The sequence below is a fragment of the Bubalus bubalis genome, chromosome 21 (genome assembly GCF_019923935.1).
Source record: "Bubalus bubalis isolate 160015118507 breed Murrah chromosome 21, NDDB_SH_1, whole genome shotgun sequence".
NCBI lineage: Eukaryota > Metazoa > Chordata > Mammalia > Artiodactyla > Bovidae > Bubalus > Bubalus bubalis.
In genome coordinates, this window is record NC_059177.1 from 23,064,129 (window position 1) to 23,081,107 (window position 16,979).

The following is a 16,979-nucleotide window of genomic DNA, read 5'->3' on the forward strand; positions in this document are numbered from 1 at the left end:
ATATTACCTCACGCTTGAAATCGTGGATGAGGATGTGGGCTTCTTGCCCACTGATAAATAGTGTTAAGCTTTAATTTTTAAGCAGTTTGGTACTTTATCTATTACAAGTAATTCTTTGCACACTTGGCACCCTCCTTATATCTTGGCTAGTAATAGAACGGTTAAAGTACTGCTTATTGTCTGTACCGCAGGATCCCAGGGTGTTATTTAACATACTAGCATTTTATACTTGTCGTTTATACTTTTCAGACATAGAGATGTCGAGCTTAGTCAAAATCAAATGTTTTGAGCTTAAAAGATGCTCTTTAATTTGTATATGAGATTCTTCACAAGGAATTGAGAATTCTGTTTCCAGGAGTCACAGATTTTCCTGTGGGACGCCGATCCGGCAGATTTATTATTTACACAGGTGTACCTTCCACGTATGTTTCTTCATGTCCGTTTGTGTGTAGCCTGTTGAGCTTGTGTTCTGTTGCTGTCCGTGACGACTGAACCTGTGCGCCCCCCTGCAGTACCTGGGCTCCGACATGGAGGAGTTCCACGGCAGGACCCTGCACGACGACGACAGCTGCCCGGTGATCCCAGTGCTGCCGCAGGTGGTGATGACGCTGATCCCCGGGCAGACCCTACCTCTCCAGCTCTTCAGCCCTCAGGAAGTCAGTATGGTGCGGAACTTAATTCAGAAGGACAGAACCTTCGCAGTGCTTGCATACAGGTAAAATCTTAGGGTGAGCTGACTTTAACACTCTGTTGTGCACTCACAGAAGAGGTGGTTTTAAGGCAAAACTGACTACTGTTTTGCCTGCACAGAAGTTGGGACAAGGCTGTGAAGTAAAACACTCTCATAAAAAGCTTGGAAGTGGAAGTTGGAATATTTTGCTGTGATCATTACCATCTAAGTCAAGCTTTAACTTTCACACACAGTTAACTTTCTGGTATGTGAAAGTTTTCAAATCATTAATAGATAATGAAGAACAGTTCTAGAACCTTATTTTCAAGCGCTGTCTTCAAGAAAAAGAGGGCTTTTACACTGTTTGTAAAGGATGGTTTTTGCAAAGGAGTGATTAGTTATTTTCTGTCTCTCCAAATTCCCAAGTTGTCCTCTTGTAGACAAGTGGTAAGTTGAAGCTAAGTGTCAAGTGTCCCATGAGAACTAGAGGAAATCAGTGGTGGGGGCAGGAAGTTGATACAGGAAGTCCCCACTCCCCTCCCTCCTCAGCCCAGTGCAGAGCTGCTGATAAGCGGCAGAAAGGATGATCTGGTGAATAAAAGAATGTTTAGCTTGGGAAATGACAGTTTAACCCCTGTCAGCTGTGGGTTATTTTCAATGACTAGAAATCTGTTCTTCTGCTACTGGGCTCTAATCGTACTTCCTGAGGCCCTCTCTATATATCTCAGTTCCCCATGTGATTCTAAAATAAATAAAATTAAATAGCTTTGCAGCGAGAATGATTGCTATAAATTGTTTTCCCATGTGTATTGCTTTTGTCAACTTTGCATATTTGAAAATTAAATGTTTAAAACTGTTTCCTTTTAAAAATTTACCTTGGAAGTAATGTACAGGAAAGGGAAGCACAGTTTGGAACAACAGCAGAGATATATGCCTACCGAGAAGAACAGGATTTTGGGATCGAGGTTGTGAAAGTGAAAGCAATCGGAAGACAGAGATTCAAAGTCCTTGAGATCAGGACACAGTCAGACGGGTAAGAAACACTGTCTGTCTATCTTAAAACTCCTCAAACATCATAAAATGAAGTCGTTTTCTTATATTTTGTCTGTTTTGCTGACGTTCACATTTTATAGCTTTTAACTAGTTGTTCTTTTCCCTTTGAAAGTGCAGTCTAGGGTTTCTAACTTTGCTGTGCATCATAGTGACCTGGGCAGTAAAACTACAGACATTTGCGTTCCTGCCCTTCCTCCCATCCCTAGAGAGCGACCAGTCGGGGAGGAGGCCGCAGCATCTTTTCTGTTGATGTCCAGGTGACTGATGCCCCACTAGGTTTCGGAGCACTGATGTATCCCCAACAGGCAGTGTCATTTGGGACAGGGCTTCTTTGGGATCGAAGACCTCTCTTCAGATTGGGAAGGGTGGGAAGTCAGGGCTCTGCGAGCTGTGTGCAGCATCGGGGGCTGCGAGGGCTGCGGTGGTCACGCTTGCCACCCGCTCTGTCTGGGTGTTGGAGACCATGTACCCTGCGTGCCCATCTCCACCGCAAATGTTCTCTCACTGCAAATGTTCTCTCATCGCAGTGGATCATATATTTACTAAGTGGTCAGGAAGTGCTTGTCACCCCTGTGCCTTATACAGTTGGGAAATTCTCTGAGTGTTCTGTTTAGCACTTCCATTTTGGTGTGACTCTCATGTTAGGGGTTTTTTTTTTTCCCACAGATTTAAGGAATACCTCATTCCTTAATGAAGAAGGAATACCTCATTCCTTAAGGTATCCCTTAAGGAACACCTCATTTTAAAAAATGCAGTTCACTTTGCAGACCTCCAAAAAAACCACAGAGCATTTGTCCTCATCACTGTGTGTTTCCTTTATAGGAATGGTTCTTAACTCTGGCACATATAAATCACCAGTGAATCACTAGTGAAGTCTTAGAAAGATCCAAATTCCTGGGTCCTCCCAGCCTTAGGGAATTGGTCTCTTTATCTGTAGTCACAGTTGAAAGTCTTGTCAGACCTCTGTGTTGGACAGGTAATGTCTTCTGAAATCAAGAACGTTCAGAGGGTGGTGGTGGTTTTTTTAAGATTTAAGAATATGAACTGTGGAGGGCAGTAACTTTTACGTGTTTCCACATAGTGGGCATTCATAAATGTGAGTGTATTCAGCCCCCCTTCGGGGCTTGAGCGAGCATAGGAGCAGGAGGGGTGGAGTGCCAGAGCCCGTGGGGTCCGTGCTCCCGCCTGGTGCTCCCTAGAGCACTCGCTCCGGGAACTCGCACCGCGCTGAGCACAGGTCGTCAGTGGCGTGTGTGTGTCTGTCCCTCAGGATGCAGGCTGCTCAGGCCAGTCGATGCGACTCCTGTGTGTTCTGCAGTTGGGACCATCAGTGTCCATGGATGAGGGAGCATCCCCCTGAGGGCCCTGTGCTGAGACAGCAAGCTGTTTGTGCTGTGCACTTTACTGACAGTTCCATTTTAAAAGTACTTCCTACCTTTGTGCTTATAAAATTTTGAATATTTGTGAGTACTATATTCCAGAAACCATAATAGCAAATTGACTTGGGGAAAAGTATATTTCTGAGGCTGTCGACATCAGTGACTTGTGATTGTGGAAAATTAGTTTGAACACAAGATGGCAACAGAGCCTTGACTCTGAAAGCAAGTAAACAGATGTGCGTTGGACTCAAGTAGAGATTAGCATCAAACTCATGAGGCGGGACAGGACTGGGAAGGGGCCTAGTATTCCTTAGACCCACCACCACGGCTTTCACAAAAATGTCTGTCTTAAAAGACCTCCACGGAGTGAGAATTCTCTGGGTCCACTGCCCTTCTGGCCCTATGACTACCTTCAGTGGGAATGGTGAGGTGGCAGAGACTAGAGAGGATGTGGTGCAAGCCCCTCTTTTTTCAGAAAGGGAACCTGAGTGTGATGGAGATAAGAAGTTTGCCCAAAGCTGTGCAGCTCGTGGGCACCACTGGTGAGTTCTAGGCCCCCAACTTCCAAACCAGTGCTCTTCCCACCAAACCAGAATCCGTCCCTTGCATATCTGCAGCTCAGGCCGGTTTCCTTGTGTCTGTAATGCAGGACCAGACGGTAGTGATTTGTCTTATCAAGACTCGTCACATATACAGGCATGCTGCTGCCTGCGGACCCTTCCACATCGTGTCTGTATTTCTTTGGCATCTTCTGAACAGATCGAATTTTTTTTTGAAAAGTGAATAAAAAAGTAGAAATGTATCATTGCATCTCTGTAGGACTGTTTTAGAAATTCCTGAGTATTTCTTACCTGTAGAGAGGAAGGGGAGATTAATACTCTATTTGTAGTTTCAAAAGAAGCCCTTGTACTTATCATAATTGAGGTGAGTAATTTTTAGTCAAAAAGGTGATTAAAACTAGAACTCATAAAAATACATACATATATATCCTAAACATTTTATTTTAACTTAAAATATGTAAAAGCCCCTTCATTCGTTTTACACTGATGGTAAGACAGGTACTGTCTTTATGTTGGGTCTGCAGATAGAGCTGACAGTCTGTCTTGCATCAGTTGCTTTCACCGCGTCATCTATCTGCAGTGCATACCTGTAGTTTTTCTTTAGAGACTCCGAAGATACTCACAAGGGCTTTGATGAGCACAGAAACCTTCCAGATTCATGCACTTTTCTCCCTATTAGAATTGTCCGAACCTGATTTGAAAGCATTTTTTGGTCTCAAGCTAGTGTTTCATTAAAGCAGTTTTAATTTTGTAATTATTTTCCCGGTTACCATAGTATTTACATAAATTACAGAACAACAGGGCTCTACTATATAGCCCAGGGAACTATATTCAATAACCTGTCATAAACCATAATGGAAAAGAACACGAAAAAGAACGTATATACATATACAACTGAATCACTTCGCTGTAGAGCAGAAATGAACACAGCACTGTAAATCAACTATGCTTGAGTAAAATTTTTTATAGAGCTCCTTCCACTTCAAAAAATATTTATATAGATTATGTAGCTATAATAACTGCCACAACAGCTGCCACAAACAGGTTGGGAAGAAACAAAACTAGTTTATGTTAAAACCAAAACCCAGCTGCTGGAAGAAGCAGCAGCCGTGTGTGCAGCAGACCCTGGGGGTGCCTCACAGAGGGAGACAGGGCAGTGTTCACCCTTTGAGGCGATTTACACTAATTATTAAAACCATCTCTAAGCTGATGTTTGTGTAGCATTAATGTTTGTATCATAATAAAATCTTAAGAATTAGGTGAGGAAAACATGATTATTGAGTTGTTTTTGTTTTTAATGACCTCTGATAATGTAAGAACATTTGAACATAGTCAGATTTATGTTACCATTTTCCAAAGTCATGTAGACTTAAATTTGAGCTTGCAGGAAAGAAATGAAGTGAGTGGAGTGTGTCTAATATTATCATGACAGTAAACCTACATATTTTCAGACACGTTTAGCTATTTTCATTTAATAAATCAGAAGAAGTATTAAAGTGTCATAAGTTTTTGTGGATTGAGACAGTGGTCACAATGAAAGACCACTTTAGACCTCCTGAACATGGATAATAGTGAAGCAGAGACTTGTAATATATTTGACTTCTTCCAACTGATAGTGTTTTTTGTTCCAGCATTTGGATTATTGATACTTTCTGCATTTGAAAAGTTACAATAGGAGATAATTCTTTCAGTGCCTCATAAGACAGTGGCTTGGACGTACAGCCTTTTTGGCGTTAATTCATGAGAAGAAACTTGCAGTTATGATATTCTCAAGTAGCATTGTTGAATGATGACTTTACTATATGAGCAGAAATAATTTTTAAAGATAATATGGATTTTGATTCTTTGCATATTCAGGGTAAATGTTTTAGGAATGAGAACGCACAGAGACACAAGGCTACATATAGTTCTCCATGTAAAAGGGTTATCCCTTTTACAGGTCTTATCTATGTAAAAGGGTTCTTGATTTTCTCTTCCTTTACCTACCTACTTCTTAGGATAGGTGATTCGTGAGAAGGGATAGATGTAAGAGTCAGGCAACATAAAGAAGTGAGGGGAGGGGAGGGGTGGGGTGTCCAAGAATGAGAAATTTTTATAGAAGTATCAGCACATCAGGGGTTGGTGGTATACTGATTTTTTTAACTTGATTTCATTTACAGGCTTTGTCTGAAATGTAGAAATAGCATTTTCCATTCCACAGTGAGATAGAAAAATCTTTGGTTACCTTTGGTTTTAACTTTGGTATGATTTATGAAATACAATATTTTTTGAAAATTTCTTGTATCTTAATATCAGGATTTGATGAATATGTTTAATAAAAGAAAACCCTGAAAATCTTAGTACTTGAAGCTGCCCATAATGGTTAGAAACGTAGTGATTAGAGTTGGTTTATCCTAAACATGAACACCGCGCCTGGTTCTCTTTATTTTAATGAACACCATGCCTGGTTCTCTGTATTGTAGAATCCAGCAGGCGAAGGTGCAGATTCTTCCCGAGTGTGTGCTGCCTTCGACCATGTCTGCAGTTCAATTAGAATCCCTCAATAAGTGCCGGATATTTCCTTCAAAACCTGTCTCATGGGAAGACCAGTGTTCATATAAATGGTGGCAGAAATACCAGAAGGTGAGACACTAATTTTTTTATGCATGTTCAAAAAGCAAAGACAGGTTGCTTTTTTCCTGTTTAAAGAGAGAAACACCAAGAGCTCTCATGATTCCTTGCCCAGCATCTGAGCAATACTAGAGTTGCATTTGTTCATAGCCGGAGTTTCTAAAATTTCATAGGCAGCTGTTATGTAAGAGCAGTTTGCAAAATCAAGTAAAATGTTACAATACTGTGAGGTATTCCAGCTATTATGCCTGTAAGTTATGAATTACTTCGCTGTGGTTCTAAATGCTGCAGGAAACGCTTATTAGACTGGTCACAGGAGGCACATGGCTCTTGAGTCATAAGCACCTAGACTCAGGGGAGAGTGTGGGAGAGGACACAGTCGAAGTTGCTACCTCCTTGTGGGCTTCTGAAAGGAAGCTGTTTTTGTGCAACAGTATGGACATCACCAAAACTGGCTTGAGACTAGGCGCTCTTTAAAAGTATTGCCTCTAGGGCCTTAATTCCTGTGTATATCCTTTTGACTAGATCATTCTTGTAGGACAGATACCAGTGAAACTTGTTTGTACTTATCTGTGAGATGTATCAGTTTTGAGTATAAAATACCTAATATTTATGATTTCTCCCTAAAGGAAAAAAATTTCTAGTGTCTAAATTTAAAATTGCGTTTTGAGATATGTCTTTTAAAAATCCGGAAAGACAGTTTCTATAGTAACCTGAAGACTCCTGTACAAATCATCCTTTACTCTTCGTCGAGTACTGAAGGTTTTAATTTTGATGTAGATTATCCTAGGGTCCTAATTTGAGGTAATGCTCAGCGGTAAAGAATCTGCCTTCCAGTGCAGGAGTTCAGTTAATCGCTCAGTCGTGTCCGACTCTTTGCGACCACATGGACTGCAGCACATCAGGCTTCCCTGTCCATCACCAGTTTGAGGAGCTTGCTCAAACTCATGTCCATTGAGTCGGTGATGCCATCCAAGCGTCTCATCCTCTGCCGTCCCCTTCCCCTCCAGCCTTCAGTCTTTTCCAGCATCAGGGTCTTTTCAAATGAGTCAGTTTTTCGTATTAGGTGGCCAAAGTATTGGAGTTTCGGCTTCAGCATCAGTCCTTCCAATGAATATTCAGGACTGATTTCTTTTAGGATTGACTGGTTGGATCTCCTTGGAGTCCAAGGGACTCTCAAGAATCTTCTCCAACACCACAGTTCAAAAGCATCAGTTCTTTCGTGCTCAGCTTTCTTTATAGTCCAACTCTCACATCCATTCATGACTACTGGAAAAACTATAGCTTTGACTAGATGGACCTTTGTTGGCAAAGTAATGCCTCTGCTTTTTAATATGCTGTCTAGGTTGGTCATAGCTTTTCTTCTAAGGAGTAAGCATCTTTTAACTTCATGACTGCAGTCACCATCTGCAGTGATTTTGGAGTTCAATGAAATAAAGTCTGTCACTGTTTCCATTGTATCCCCATCTATTTGCCATGAAGTGATGGGACTAGATGCCATGATCTTTGTTTTTTGAATGTTGAGTTTCAAGCCAGCTTTTCTACTCTTCTCTTTCACTTTCATCGAGATCTTCAGTTCCTCTTTGCTTTCTGCTGTAAGGGTGGTATCATCTGCATATCTGAGGTTATTGATATTTCTCCCGGCAATCTTGATTCCAGCTTGTGCTTCTTCCAGCCCAGCATTTCTCATACTCTGCATGTAAGTTAAATAAGCAGGGTGACAATATACAGCCTTGATGTACTCCTTTCCCAATTTGGAACCAGTCTGTTGTTCCATGTCCAGTTCTAACTGTTGCTTCTTGACCTGCCTATAGATTTCTTAGGAGGCAAGTAAGGTATCCCATCTCTGAAGAATTTTCCACAGTTTGTTGTGATCCACACTGTCAAAGACTTTGGCATAGTCAGTAAAGCAGAAGTAGATGCAGGGGATGAGGGTTTAAACCCTGGGTTGGAGAGACTCCCCTAGAGAGGAAATGGCAACCCAGTCCAGTATTCTTGCCTGGAGAATCCCATGGACAGAGGAGCCTGGCGGGCTATAGCCCGTGAGGGTCACAGAGTCTGACATGACTTAGCGACTAAACGCCATACAGCTTAAGTTCACAGTGACTTTGTATAGCTGTGCAATACTTTTGTTTTCAGACTTTATACAGATGCTTTTTTTTTTTTAATCTAATTTTTTATTTCTTTAGCTGTACTGGGTCTTAATCGTGGCATGCAGGACCTTTCATTGCCATGTGCAGGATCTTTAGTTGCAGCATGAGGGGTCTAAGTTCCCGACAATGGCTCGAACCTGGGCCCCCCGCGTTGGGAGTATAGTTGTACTCTGGACCACCAGGGATGTCCCCAATACAGATGCTTTACATAACTTTAAGTCATGTTTACTTGACCAGTAACGCAGTGGGAGATTTTTCTCTTACTCACTTAGTCCCAGCAGTGTGTTGGCGCTGGGTGGTGCTGAGATGCTCTGTGGCGAGGTCACCGTGTCAGGATTACATCGTCTCTCAGGATTTAGATAGCTGTGAGTTTCAATCATTGGATATTTTCCAGGAGGTATTAGGTATTTTATTTATATAATAGTTCTTCCACACCAAGATTTTTTTGTTAAAAATTCTTAACCATTTAAAAATCCTAAGTTACCTCTTGGCACAGTTGTGAGGATAGAGTGAGAGTCTGTGGAGTTAATTCCTGACTTAAGTGCTCAGGGCAACTAGTTCTGTGTTTTCTCTGTAGGATCTTGACATTTTAAACCTGAACTTGGGTTAGACAAACACAACTTGTGAAAAATCTTTTGTGTGAATTACTGATTAACTCCTTCCTGTTCTGTGGCCAAAGCACCTCAGCTTGTTCGTGTTGAATTCAGACGTAGGCCTCTGCAGCCAGGCTGTCAGGCGTTGGGAGCCAGATCCTCTGACCTGCCTGTTGTCTTATTTCTCCAGTAATTCTGGATTCTCAAACATTGGCCCTCAGTTTTCTTCATGTTCAGAACTGCCGAGGATTAAACTGAAGGTGCTGAGGAATGAGCGAGATATAAAAGGTGTTCAGAGCTACAGATGCCTTCATCTGTGTGTTTTTTCTGATCGTTCCGTTGCTTACACTTTGGGTAGTTTCTTAGGTTCTGAAATTTGGATCTAGATCACTAGGCCAAGAAAAAACAGCAGCCGCTCTATTTTGGGCTCCAGGCGTCCTGCAGACTCTGCCTCACTTTAGAGAGCCCACTGGGAGCCATCCTGCTGGCATGCCAGCCTGGCGGGGAGTGCAGGGAAGGGCTGGTGGAGGCACTGGGGGCGACTCCAGGGGCCCTGGACCCGCCTCAGGGGTCGTTCTGCTGTACCTGTAGAGGGTGCTGACTTGTCACAGCGCTTGTCTTCAGGCCGACCTGGGGCTCGGGGCAGCCCTCCGTGGAGTTCACTCACATCTGACTGCTGCGCCTGCCACGGCCCCCCGCGGGGCCTCTTGCGTCTTTGTGTCTGAGAAGCCGTTCACGAGGCCAGAACTGGGAGAAGCTTAGTTGATTCTTAAATAATTCACTCTAATCGGGTTGCCACCCACTTTTCCACCAGAAAATGATACTTAAAGGATCTAGGAGTGGAGTGGAGTCCTCCTGAAGTGTATTCAGTTGACCTTGAAACTGTGTACATAACCTCTCAACATTTGCCATTGAAAACAAAACAGTTGAAATGATGAAAGTATTTATGCTTCGGTTCTCTTCCATTCTGACAAGGGAACACTGTCCCTAAGGATTGAGAAGTTAGGCCAGTATAATCAGGCAGTGCTCTTCCAAACCCACTTATATTTGGAAACCTTTCTCATTCAGTGATTTGATCTTTAAACTCTGTTTCTTTATTCCCTCTTCTCACAGTGTCTTTTTCTTTTCACTGTTTACTATAGCGAAATTCTCTCAAAATGAGGAAAGTGTTGTTTCAACCTACTTAGAATACAGTGTATATGTTTCTAAGGACACTGCCTTCTTGCCCACACTGTTTGCTCATTTATAAAGCCCTTGCACGTTCATGAGAAAAGAAGTACGAAGTACAAAAAAGTAAATGTGGAAACGAGATAAGAAAGTGGCTGAAGCTCAGCTTTCTGGTCTCCGCTAAATTCATAAGCTCCTGCTTCTCATATGGAGCAGGGAAGAACTGAGTATAACTCAAGGGCGGGACCCACAAACAGCAGCTCACAGGTTAGCTTCTCAGTCTTCTTCCAGAGTTTGTGTAAAACACAGATAAATATTCTTCTTTCCTGTTTCGTATGTAGGAGGATCCATGCTGTCCTGCACCTTGTTTTAAGAGTGCAGGAGATTCTTCTGTCTCTAGTTTTCAGAGCAGTTCTTATTTTGAAAGCTGCACAGTATTCTCTGTATTAATGACGGACCTGGACTTAGTTATGTATGACCTTTCATATAGGTCAGTATTTGAGAAGTGAGATTACTGGATGTCAGGGCAACTGCATTTGTAATGTTGACATGTATTTTCAAAGTTTCTTACTTGAGATTGTTCCAGTCTGTACTCAGGTGTTTCACTAAGGCTGTACAGTATCCAGCTTAATTTTTGCTAATCTGGTTAAGTGAAATATAGGAGCTTGTTGAAGGTTTAACTTGAATTTCTCTGAATGTGAATGACGTGTGATGTTTTGTGTTTAAGAGCATGTCTTATTTCCTTTAATTCGAATTGTCTCCACCCGCACTCTGTTTATTGCTAGTTCTTTACACACTTATCTGTGTGTAAAGGAAGCTTATCCCTTTATCTGCAGTTAGTTTCAAACATTTTCGTTTGTCATATTTGTCTTTTAACTGTATTTTGGTGGTTATATAGTTGAATTTTTTTTTAATACTTCTGTATTCTGAATCATAACTAGCGATACCTCCCTGTGTGAAGGAATCTTCATCAAAGAAACGTGTCGTCTTTTCCTTTTGACTTTATTTTTTCTTAATGACGTCAGAGTGTAAGCGTCGATCCGTGTGTTTCTCTTGGTGTGACCCCAGCACCCATCCAGGTAGCTGCACATTGTCCTTCTGCCGTTTTCTGAAAGGTCCCCGTGTTCACTCAGCACACCTGTGCTGCCTTATAGCCCGGATTCATGTTTTTTACTTTTTCTTCTGCTCTGTGATCAGTCTGTTTATGCCCCACCAGGCTGCTGTTATGTAACTGTTGACAGTTTGTAATTTTGTAAGTAAAAATATGACCACTAACCCCATCACAGCTTTTCTCTTTTCAAGATTTGTGTGGCTACTATTGCTTATTACCTTATCCGTGGGAACATTAGAGTCTGTTTTTGTCTTGTTCCAGAGTAATAATAAGAGTAGCAGTAAGAGCAGTAGTATTTATGTACGAAAGAGACGTCTTGAAATGGTAGGCTGTGTGTCGTGTAGGCAGAGACCTCCTCGAGCAGAGGAATGGTTTCCCAGCATACACTGTAAGCTTGTGGTTGTGTATCTTCCATTAGGAGCTCACAAGCCTCAGAATCTAGAAAAAGCTCACCATTCCATTCCAGTTCTTACAAGCAAGTAGGATTTGATAAATGAGGAAACAAAAAGTTGCAGTGTTTCGATGACTTGGGTAAGTAATTTTCATCGTTTACACTGCTGACTGGGCTGGGCCTAACGCAGCAAGCGACTCGCGTGGCCACCAAGCCGCCCTCTGGTCTTGCAGGCGCAGCGCCCCTTCCCCACCGTCGTGTGCCGCCCTGTCAGTGAGCGGCTTCTGTACGGTAAACATGTCTGTAGATGTGCAGGCTTTGTTCTGTGTATAGAGAAGTGTGATCATTCTTCATATTCTGTGCTTCTTTGGGTCAGGGGTAGCACCTCTCTAGTGTAAGTGTATCCCACTGAACTGCTGTTGATAGCTGCCTGGGCTGTTTCCACCTGTTGCTCTTCCCAGCGCTGCTGCAGTGCGTCTTTGTTCCGTGTAACACTTCTCTTTCCCGATTTTCTTGGTTGCTTTTACACATCTGTTCTTTCAGATGAACTTTAAACTGCTTCTGAATTCCAATTCATTGGTATCACGTTGAATATATACTCTGAGGACTAATATCTTACTTATTGAGTCTTGCCATCAGTTACTGAAGTTTTACAGGAATTAAGTAAAAACATCTTTGTCAAATATAGTCATCTCTTATGGGATTCTCTGCAAACTTTTTCATCTTTTTTGAAATTAGAATGTCTTTGTGGGCCAAGATCAGTTTTTAAATGTGGTTCCTTCTACCCTAAGATCTTGATTCTGTGGTGTTTAAGTGACTTTTGTTTTCTTTTCAGAGAAAGTTTCATTGTGCAAATTTGACTTCCTGGCCTCGCTGGCTGTATTCCTTATATGATGCTGTAAGTAACTTACATTGAAAGTTTTGCTTCCAGGGGAAGCCATGTCATGAGGCTCATTAGATGAAACAAGTGCCATTTTATTTTTGGAACTAGTGCCATTCACTCAAGGGGAAAAGGCAGCAGTCATACTGCCGGACAGACCTGACTTCTAACGTATAGACCTTTAGTTTTCTGTCCATGGATAGTGGCTCTGACTTCAGGACAAGATGCTGTGGCAGCTTTGGGGGTATTAAGCAGTTAAAATTTTGTTGTCAAGTTATAGTTACATTTAGAAAAATACAGAACCCTTAACAGTGTTTTAGTTCTCTTATAAACAGGTATGTCCACTTCTATTTACTGCTTTTAGTGTACTAATTGATGTATACAATAGTGCTTTTGCAGTTCAAACTTTTTATATTAGGCATCATGACGGCTTGAAAAATTCAGTAAGATACTGTCGGGATAGTTCACAGAATGTAGGAGCTGGAGCTCTGGGCTTACTGAACTGGTAGGTTGTGAGCGCTTAGCACATGGGCAGCACCAAAGGAAACGGTTCACTCTGCTCTTCAGCAGCTTAAGAGGCATTACAAGTACATAATAGACCAGAGTATTTTTTACATCCACTTGCGAAAAGATAGTGAGCACTCTGATGTGGTAAACAGGCACCAGGTGAGGTGTGCAGGTAGCAGCTGCTAGTGCAACTTTTTCCTGGAGAGGAAGGAGAGAGGCCCTTGAGAAGCCAGACCCAGGGGAGAGAGGCTGGAAAGCCAGCCTTGTGCTGGGCTAAGCAGGGGGTGCAATCATTTCTGTGTAAGAAAACAGACGCGTATATACTGGAACTTCACTAGATAGTAACTACTTACATTGCTACTAATATGTTAGATTTATTGAGTTGAAAAGCTGACAGTGAAGTGTAGAAAGTGTGTGACCCTTACTATGGCTCGTTTCAAACAAGGAAACCTTAATGGATAGAATCAAGAAACAGCTACGCGAATGGGATGAAAATCTCAAAGAAGATTCTCTTCCTTCAAATCCAATAGGTATGAAAAATCAGCTTTCTTCCTGTGATGTTTTACTAAAATTGTTTTGTAAGTTTTCTGTTTAGTGAAACAAAAACTGTTTTTATTATCCTGAAAAAGCATTTGTTTTCATGAATTACAGAAAAAACAAATGAGTATTTTTTAGTTAATTGTAACAAGGGTCTTAAATTCTGAGCATTCCTATTTTAGGCATAAAAGGCTCGGGTTGCAGTAAATAGCTTGCATCCAGAAGTGCTATCTGGGTATAAAGACTCCTTTCCTTGGTCTTCAGGGTGCCTTTAAAGGTGACCTTAGTTCCAAGACTTACTGTTGTGTTTACATAACTGTCAATTAGGTACAATTTAACTATTTTTCTAGTCTCTTAGTAAGTAAGTGACTTTTAATAACATGGGTTTGATTTCATGTATAAGACATTTACAAAAACAAGTACGGGAAAAGAAGTTACATCCTTAAGAAATATATATATATACACACTTGAGAGCTGATACATGTTAGTATTGTTTATAACTGTGTGAAGTGTGTTCTCTGGGAAGGGTTTATTTGAAAAGGATGTTACGGCATTCATTCATAAGTTATGTGATACGTATCTGCTTCATAAGTTTGAAAAAACCTATCCTGTCTCTAAGATTTTTCTTACAGAGTAGCTGCTTGTCTTCCTATTGATGATGTATTACGAATTCAGCTCCTTAAAATCGGTAGTGCAATCCAACGACTTCGCTGTGAACTAGACATTATGAATAAAGTGAGTAATGAACGTCTGTTGGTCTGGGGTTGGGGGAGTTGCATTGTTGGGACCAACAAGGCTGTCTGTAGGGTGTCGAGTCATGTAGTCATGGAAATAGAACTAATTGTGGTTTGCATTAAAAAGGATTATTTAAACATTTCATTTGAGATCATAAGAGAGAAAAATTGTTTTGCATTCCTCTATGTATCCTAGAGGGTCATTAGTTTAGTGAATATGTCAGCTTGTGTCTTCCTTGTTCCATCTTTAAAATTATAGTTAATCAACACTTTGGAGCATTTCCCCCACTAATTTTCTCTTAAATATTTTAGTGTACGTCACTTTGCTGTAAACAATGTCAAGAAACAGAAATAACAACCAAAAATGAAATATTCAGGTGAGCTCTTTATTACATTTTTAGTACACATCTGAGTACATTTTCCCAACTGCCCTAACAGAACAACAGCCAAGACTGTATTTCTGTTTTCCGTATTTTTCCCTCCATTAAATTACAAATACTCAGCAAATGAAATACGGGCTCTTGCCTGGGTGCCAGAACAGCAGTGGTTGTGGACGGGATTATTCACAGCAATGAGCGAGCCTGGGGAAGGAAAACCTCCCCAGCACCCCAACCTTGTTAAAAATCGATCAACTTTTATCTTTCTCAGTACCTACAGGGTTCTATGCACTACTTCACTCAGATATCAGTTTCACCACGTAGGGTCAGAGTTTCGCAGGACATGCTTCTGGACAGGTACTGATGCTGTGTGATACACAGTACTGTTTGCACAGTACTCAGATGCCCAAGAACGACCACATGGAACCTTTTATTGGACTTCCCCTCTCACCCTTTTTGGGCAGCTTGAGCTCCCTGTATATTACAGTGTGTATCTTGAAGAAGATTAAAAAAACAAGTCCTACTTTCCTTTCTGTCATCAGGAAAACCAGTGAAAGTCACTCAATTGTGTCCGACTCTTTGCGGCCCCGTGGACTATACATATACGGTCCATGGGATTCTCCAGGCCAGAATAGTGGAGTGGGTAGCCTTTCCCTTCTCCAGGGGATCTTCCCAACCCAGGGAGAGAACACAGGTCTCCCGCATTGCCGGCGGGTTCTTTACCAGCTGAGCCACAAGGGAAAACATACACCAAATAAAATTGGGCTGCCAGCCTCTGGTTAGTTTTAACTGCACTATATAGCTCTTTCATCCCGTTTCTCGGTGAACTTTGTTGGATTTCCCCATCTTGACTCCGCTGACTCTCTGTTCTAGTTTGTCTTTATGTGGGCCGATGGCAGCGTATGTGAACCCTCACGGGTACGTGCACGAGACGCTTACCGTGTACAAGGCCTGCAACTTGAACCTGATCGGCCGGCCTTCTACAGACCACAGCTGGTTTCCTGGGTAATGCAGTGGCGTCCCCTTTTGGGTTTGTGTGTGTGCCTTAATTGAGCAGTAAAGCTCAAAAGAGTATTAAGGAGAGTTGCTAGAATTTATCATCAGAAATAGGCAATGAAATAAATAGCTATTTAAATGTTCATTTCACGAGTGGCTAGAAAAAGTTACTCTTGCACAGTCTCATTGAATGTAGTCAGGTGGCTGCTGCAGTTCTTAAATCAACTGTACCGTTGATCCACACCCCTTCAGAATGAGCTGACAGGAAAGTGAAATATCAACTGTTTCATGAACCAGTAAAACTAGACCCCTTGAACAGCATGGTTTTGAACCGCTCATTTCCACTTTCCTCTTAGGTGCAGGGATGTTTCAGTAGTAAAATACTACAATACTGGCTGCATCTGTGTTGGCTGAATTGTTAGATGCAGAGATGAATTGCAGATACAAGGACCAACTATAAAAAATAGGTGGATTACCCCTTGTGTTGGTCAAGGGTCCACTGTATATCTGTATTTTATAATTTGTAAAATTAGCGACTGTTACCCAAGCAGTGATAGACACAAAACCTGCAGAATCCAGCTTTTCTTCAAGTTTGTAGGCTTTGGTTTTTTTGGCTTAGCCTATTGACCTTCAAAGTATGACTGTGGGACCTACGACACTACCTGAGAACTTGTGGGATCCCTGCAGCCAATAACGCTGGCTCAGCCTTTTTATTTTGAAAGAGGCAAGCTGAGCAGGGCTTAGTGGCTGTATTTGTTATTCTGGACCTAGAACCATACCATTTGGACTGGCCAATCTTACGTGATAGCATTCTTAAGGACTAACAGTAGAATTAACTGGTTAATAGAAATAGTAAATATGGATCCCTGAAAAAAGTTTCATTACATGGTTTGGGTGACTTCTGGTTTGTTTGTTTGGGATTTTTTTTCCTCTAATGCCAAGGCTTATATTTTTATTAAATTATGTGGCAAAACCATTCTTCTTTTAGAAAAGCAGTTATTAAATCTTATGTGAGAGAAACACTTAACCTCTTCCATCCCCAGTTTTAACTCAGAGAAGAAGTGTGTATTTCTACATGTGATTGTTATTTCCTAACTTGACTTCAATGCAAAACAACTAAGAAAATGCTGCTACGATTTACAATGTGTTCCTGGCAACCAGCAGTTTGTATAAAGAAACCTATATTATTAATAAGATAGTTTTCTTCTTCTTTGGCATTGGAGAAAAAAATTTAAGCATGGCTTAAGAGCACAATCAAGTA

General features: G+C 41.5%; 1 protein-coding gene across 5 annotated transcripts in view; it reads left to right on the forward strand.

Moving 5' to 3' along the window:
- Positions 1 to 16,979, forward strand: part of CRBN (cereblon) — a 405,868-nt gene that overhangs the window by 387,849 nt on the left and 1,040 nt on the right. For 3 of the 5 annotated variants that reach the window (XM_044934064.2, XM_044934065.2, XM_006074591.4), the window contains 8 exons: positions 513 to 715; positions 1,554 to 1,703; positions 6,125 to 6,284; positions 12,523 to 12,585; positions 13,520 to 13,604; positions 14,231 to 14,346; positions 14,658 to 14,722; positions 15,596 to 15,727. In XM_044934064.2, coding sequence (XP_044789999.2) covers positions 513 to 715; positions 1,554 to 1,703; positions 6,125 to 6,284; positions 12,523 to 12,585; positions 13,520 to 13,604; positions 14,231 to 14,346; positions 14,658 to 14,722; positions 15,596 to 15,727 — 974 coding nt within the window. Of the gene's footprint in view, positions 1 to 452; positions 716 to 1,553; positions 1,704 to 6,124; positions 6,285 to 12,522; positions 12,586 to 13,519; positions 13,605 to 14,230; positions 14,347 to 14,657; positions 14,723 to 15,595; positions 15,728 to 16,979 lie in introns of all 5 variants that reach the window. The other 2 variants (XM_044934066.2, XM_025272595.3) reach the window with 2 other exon arrangements.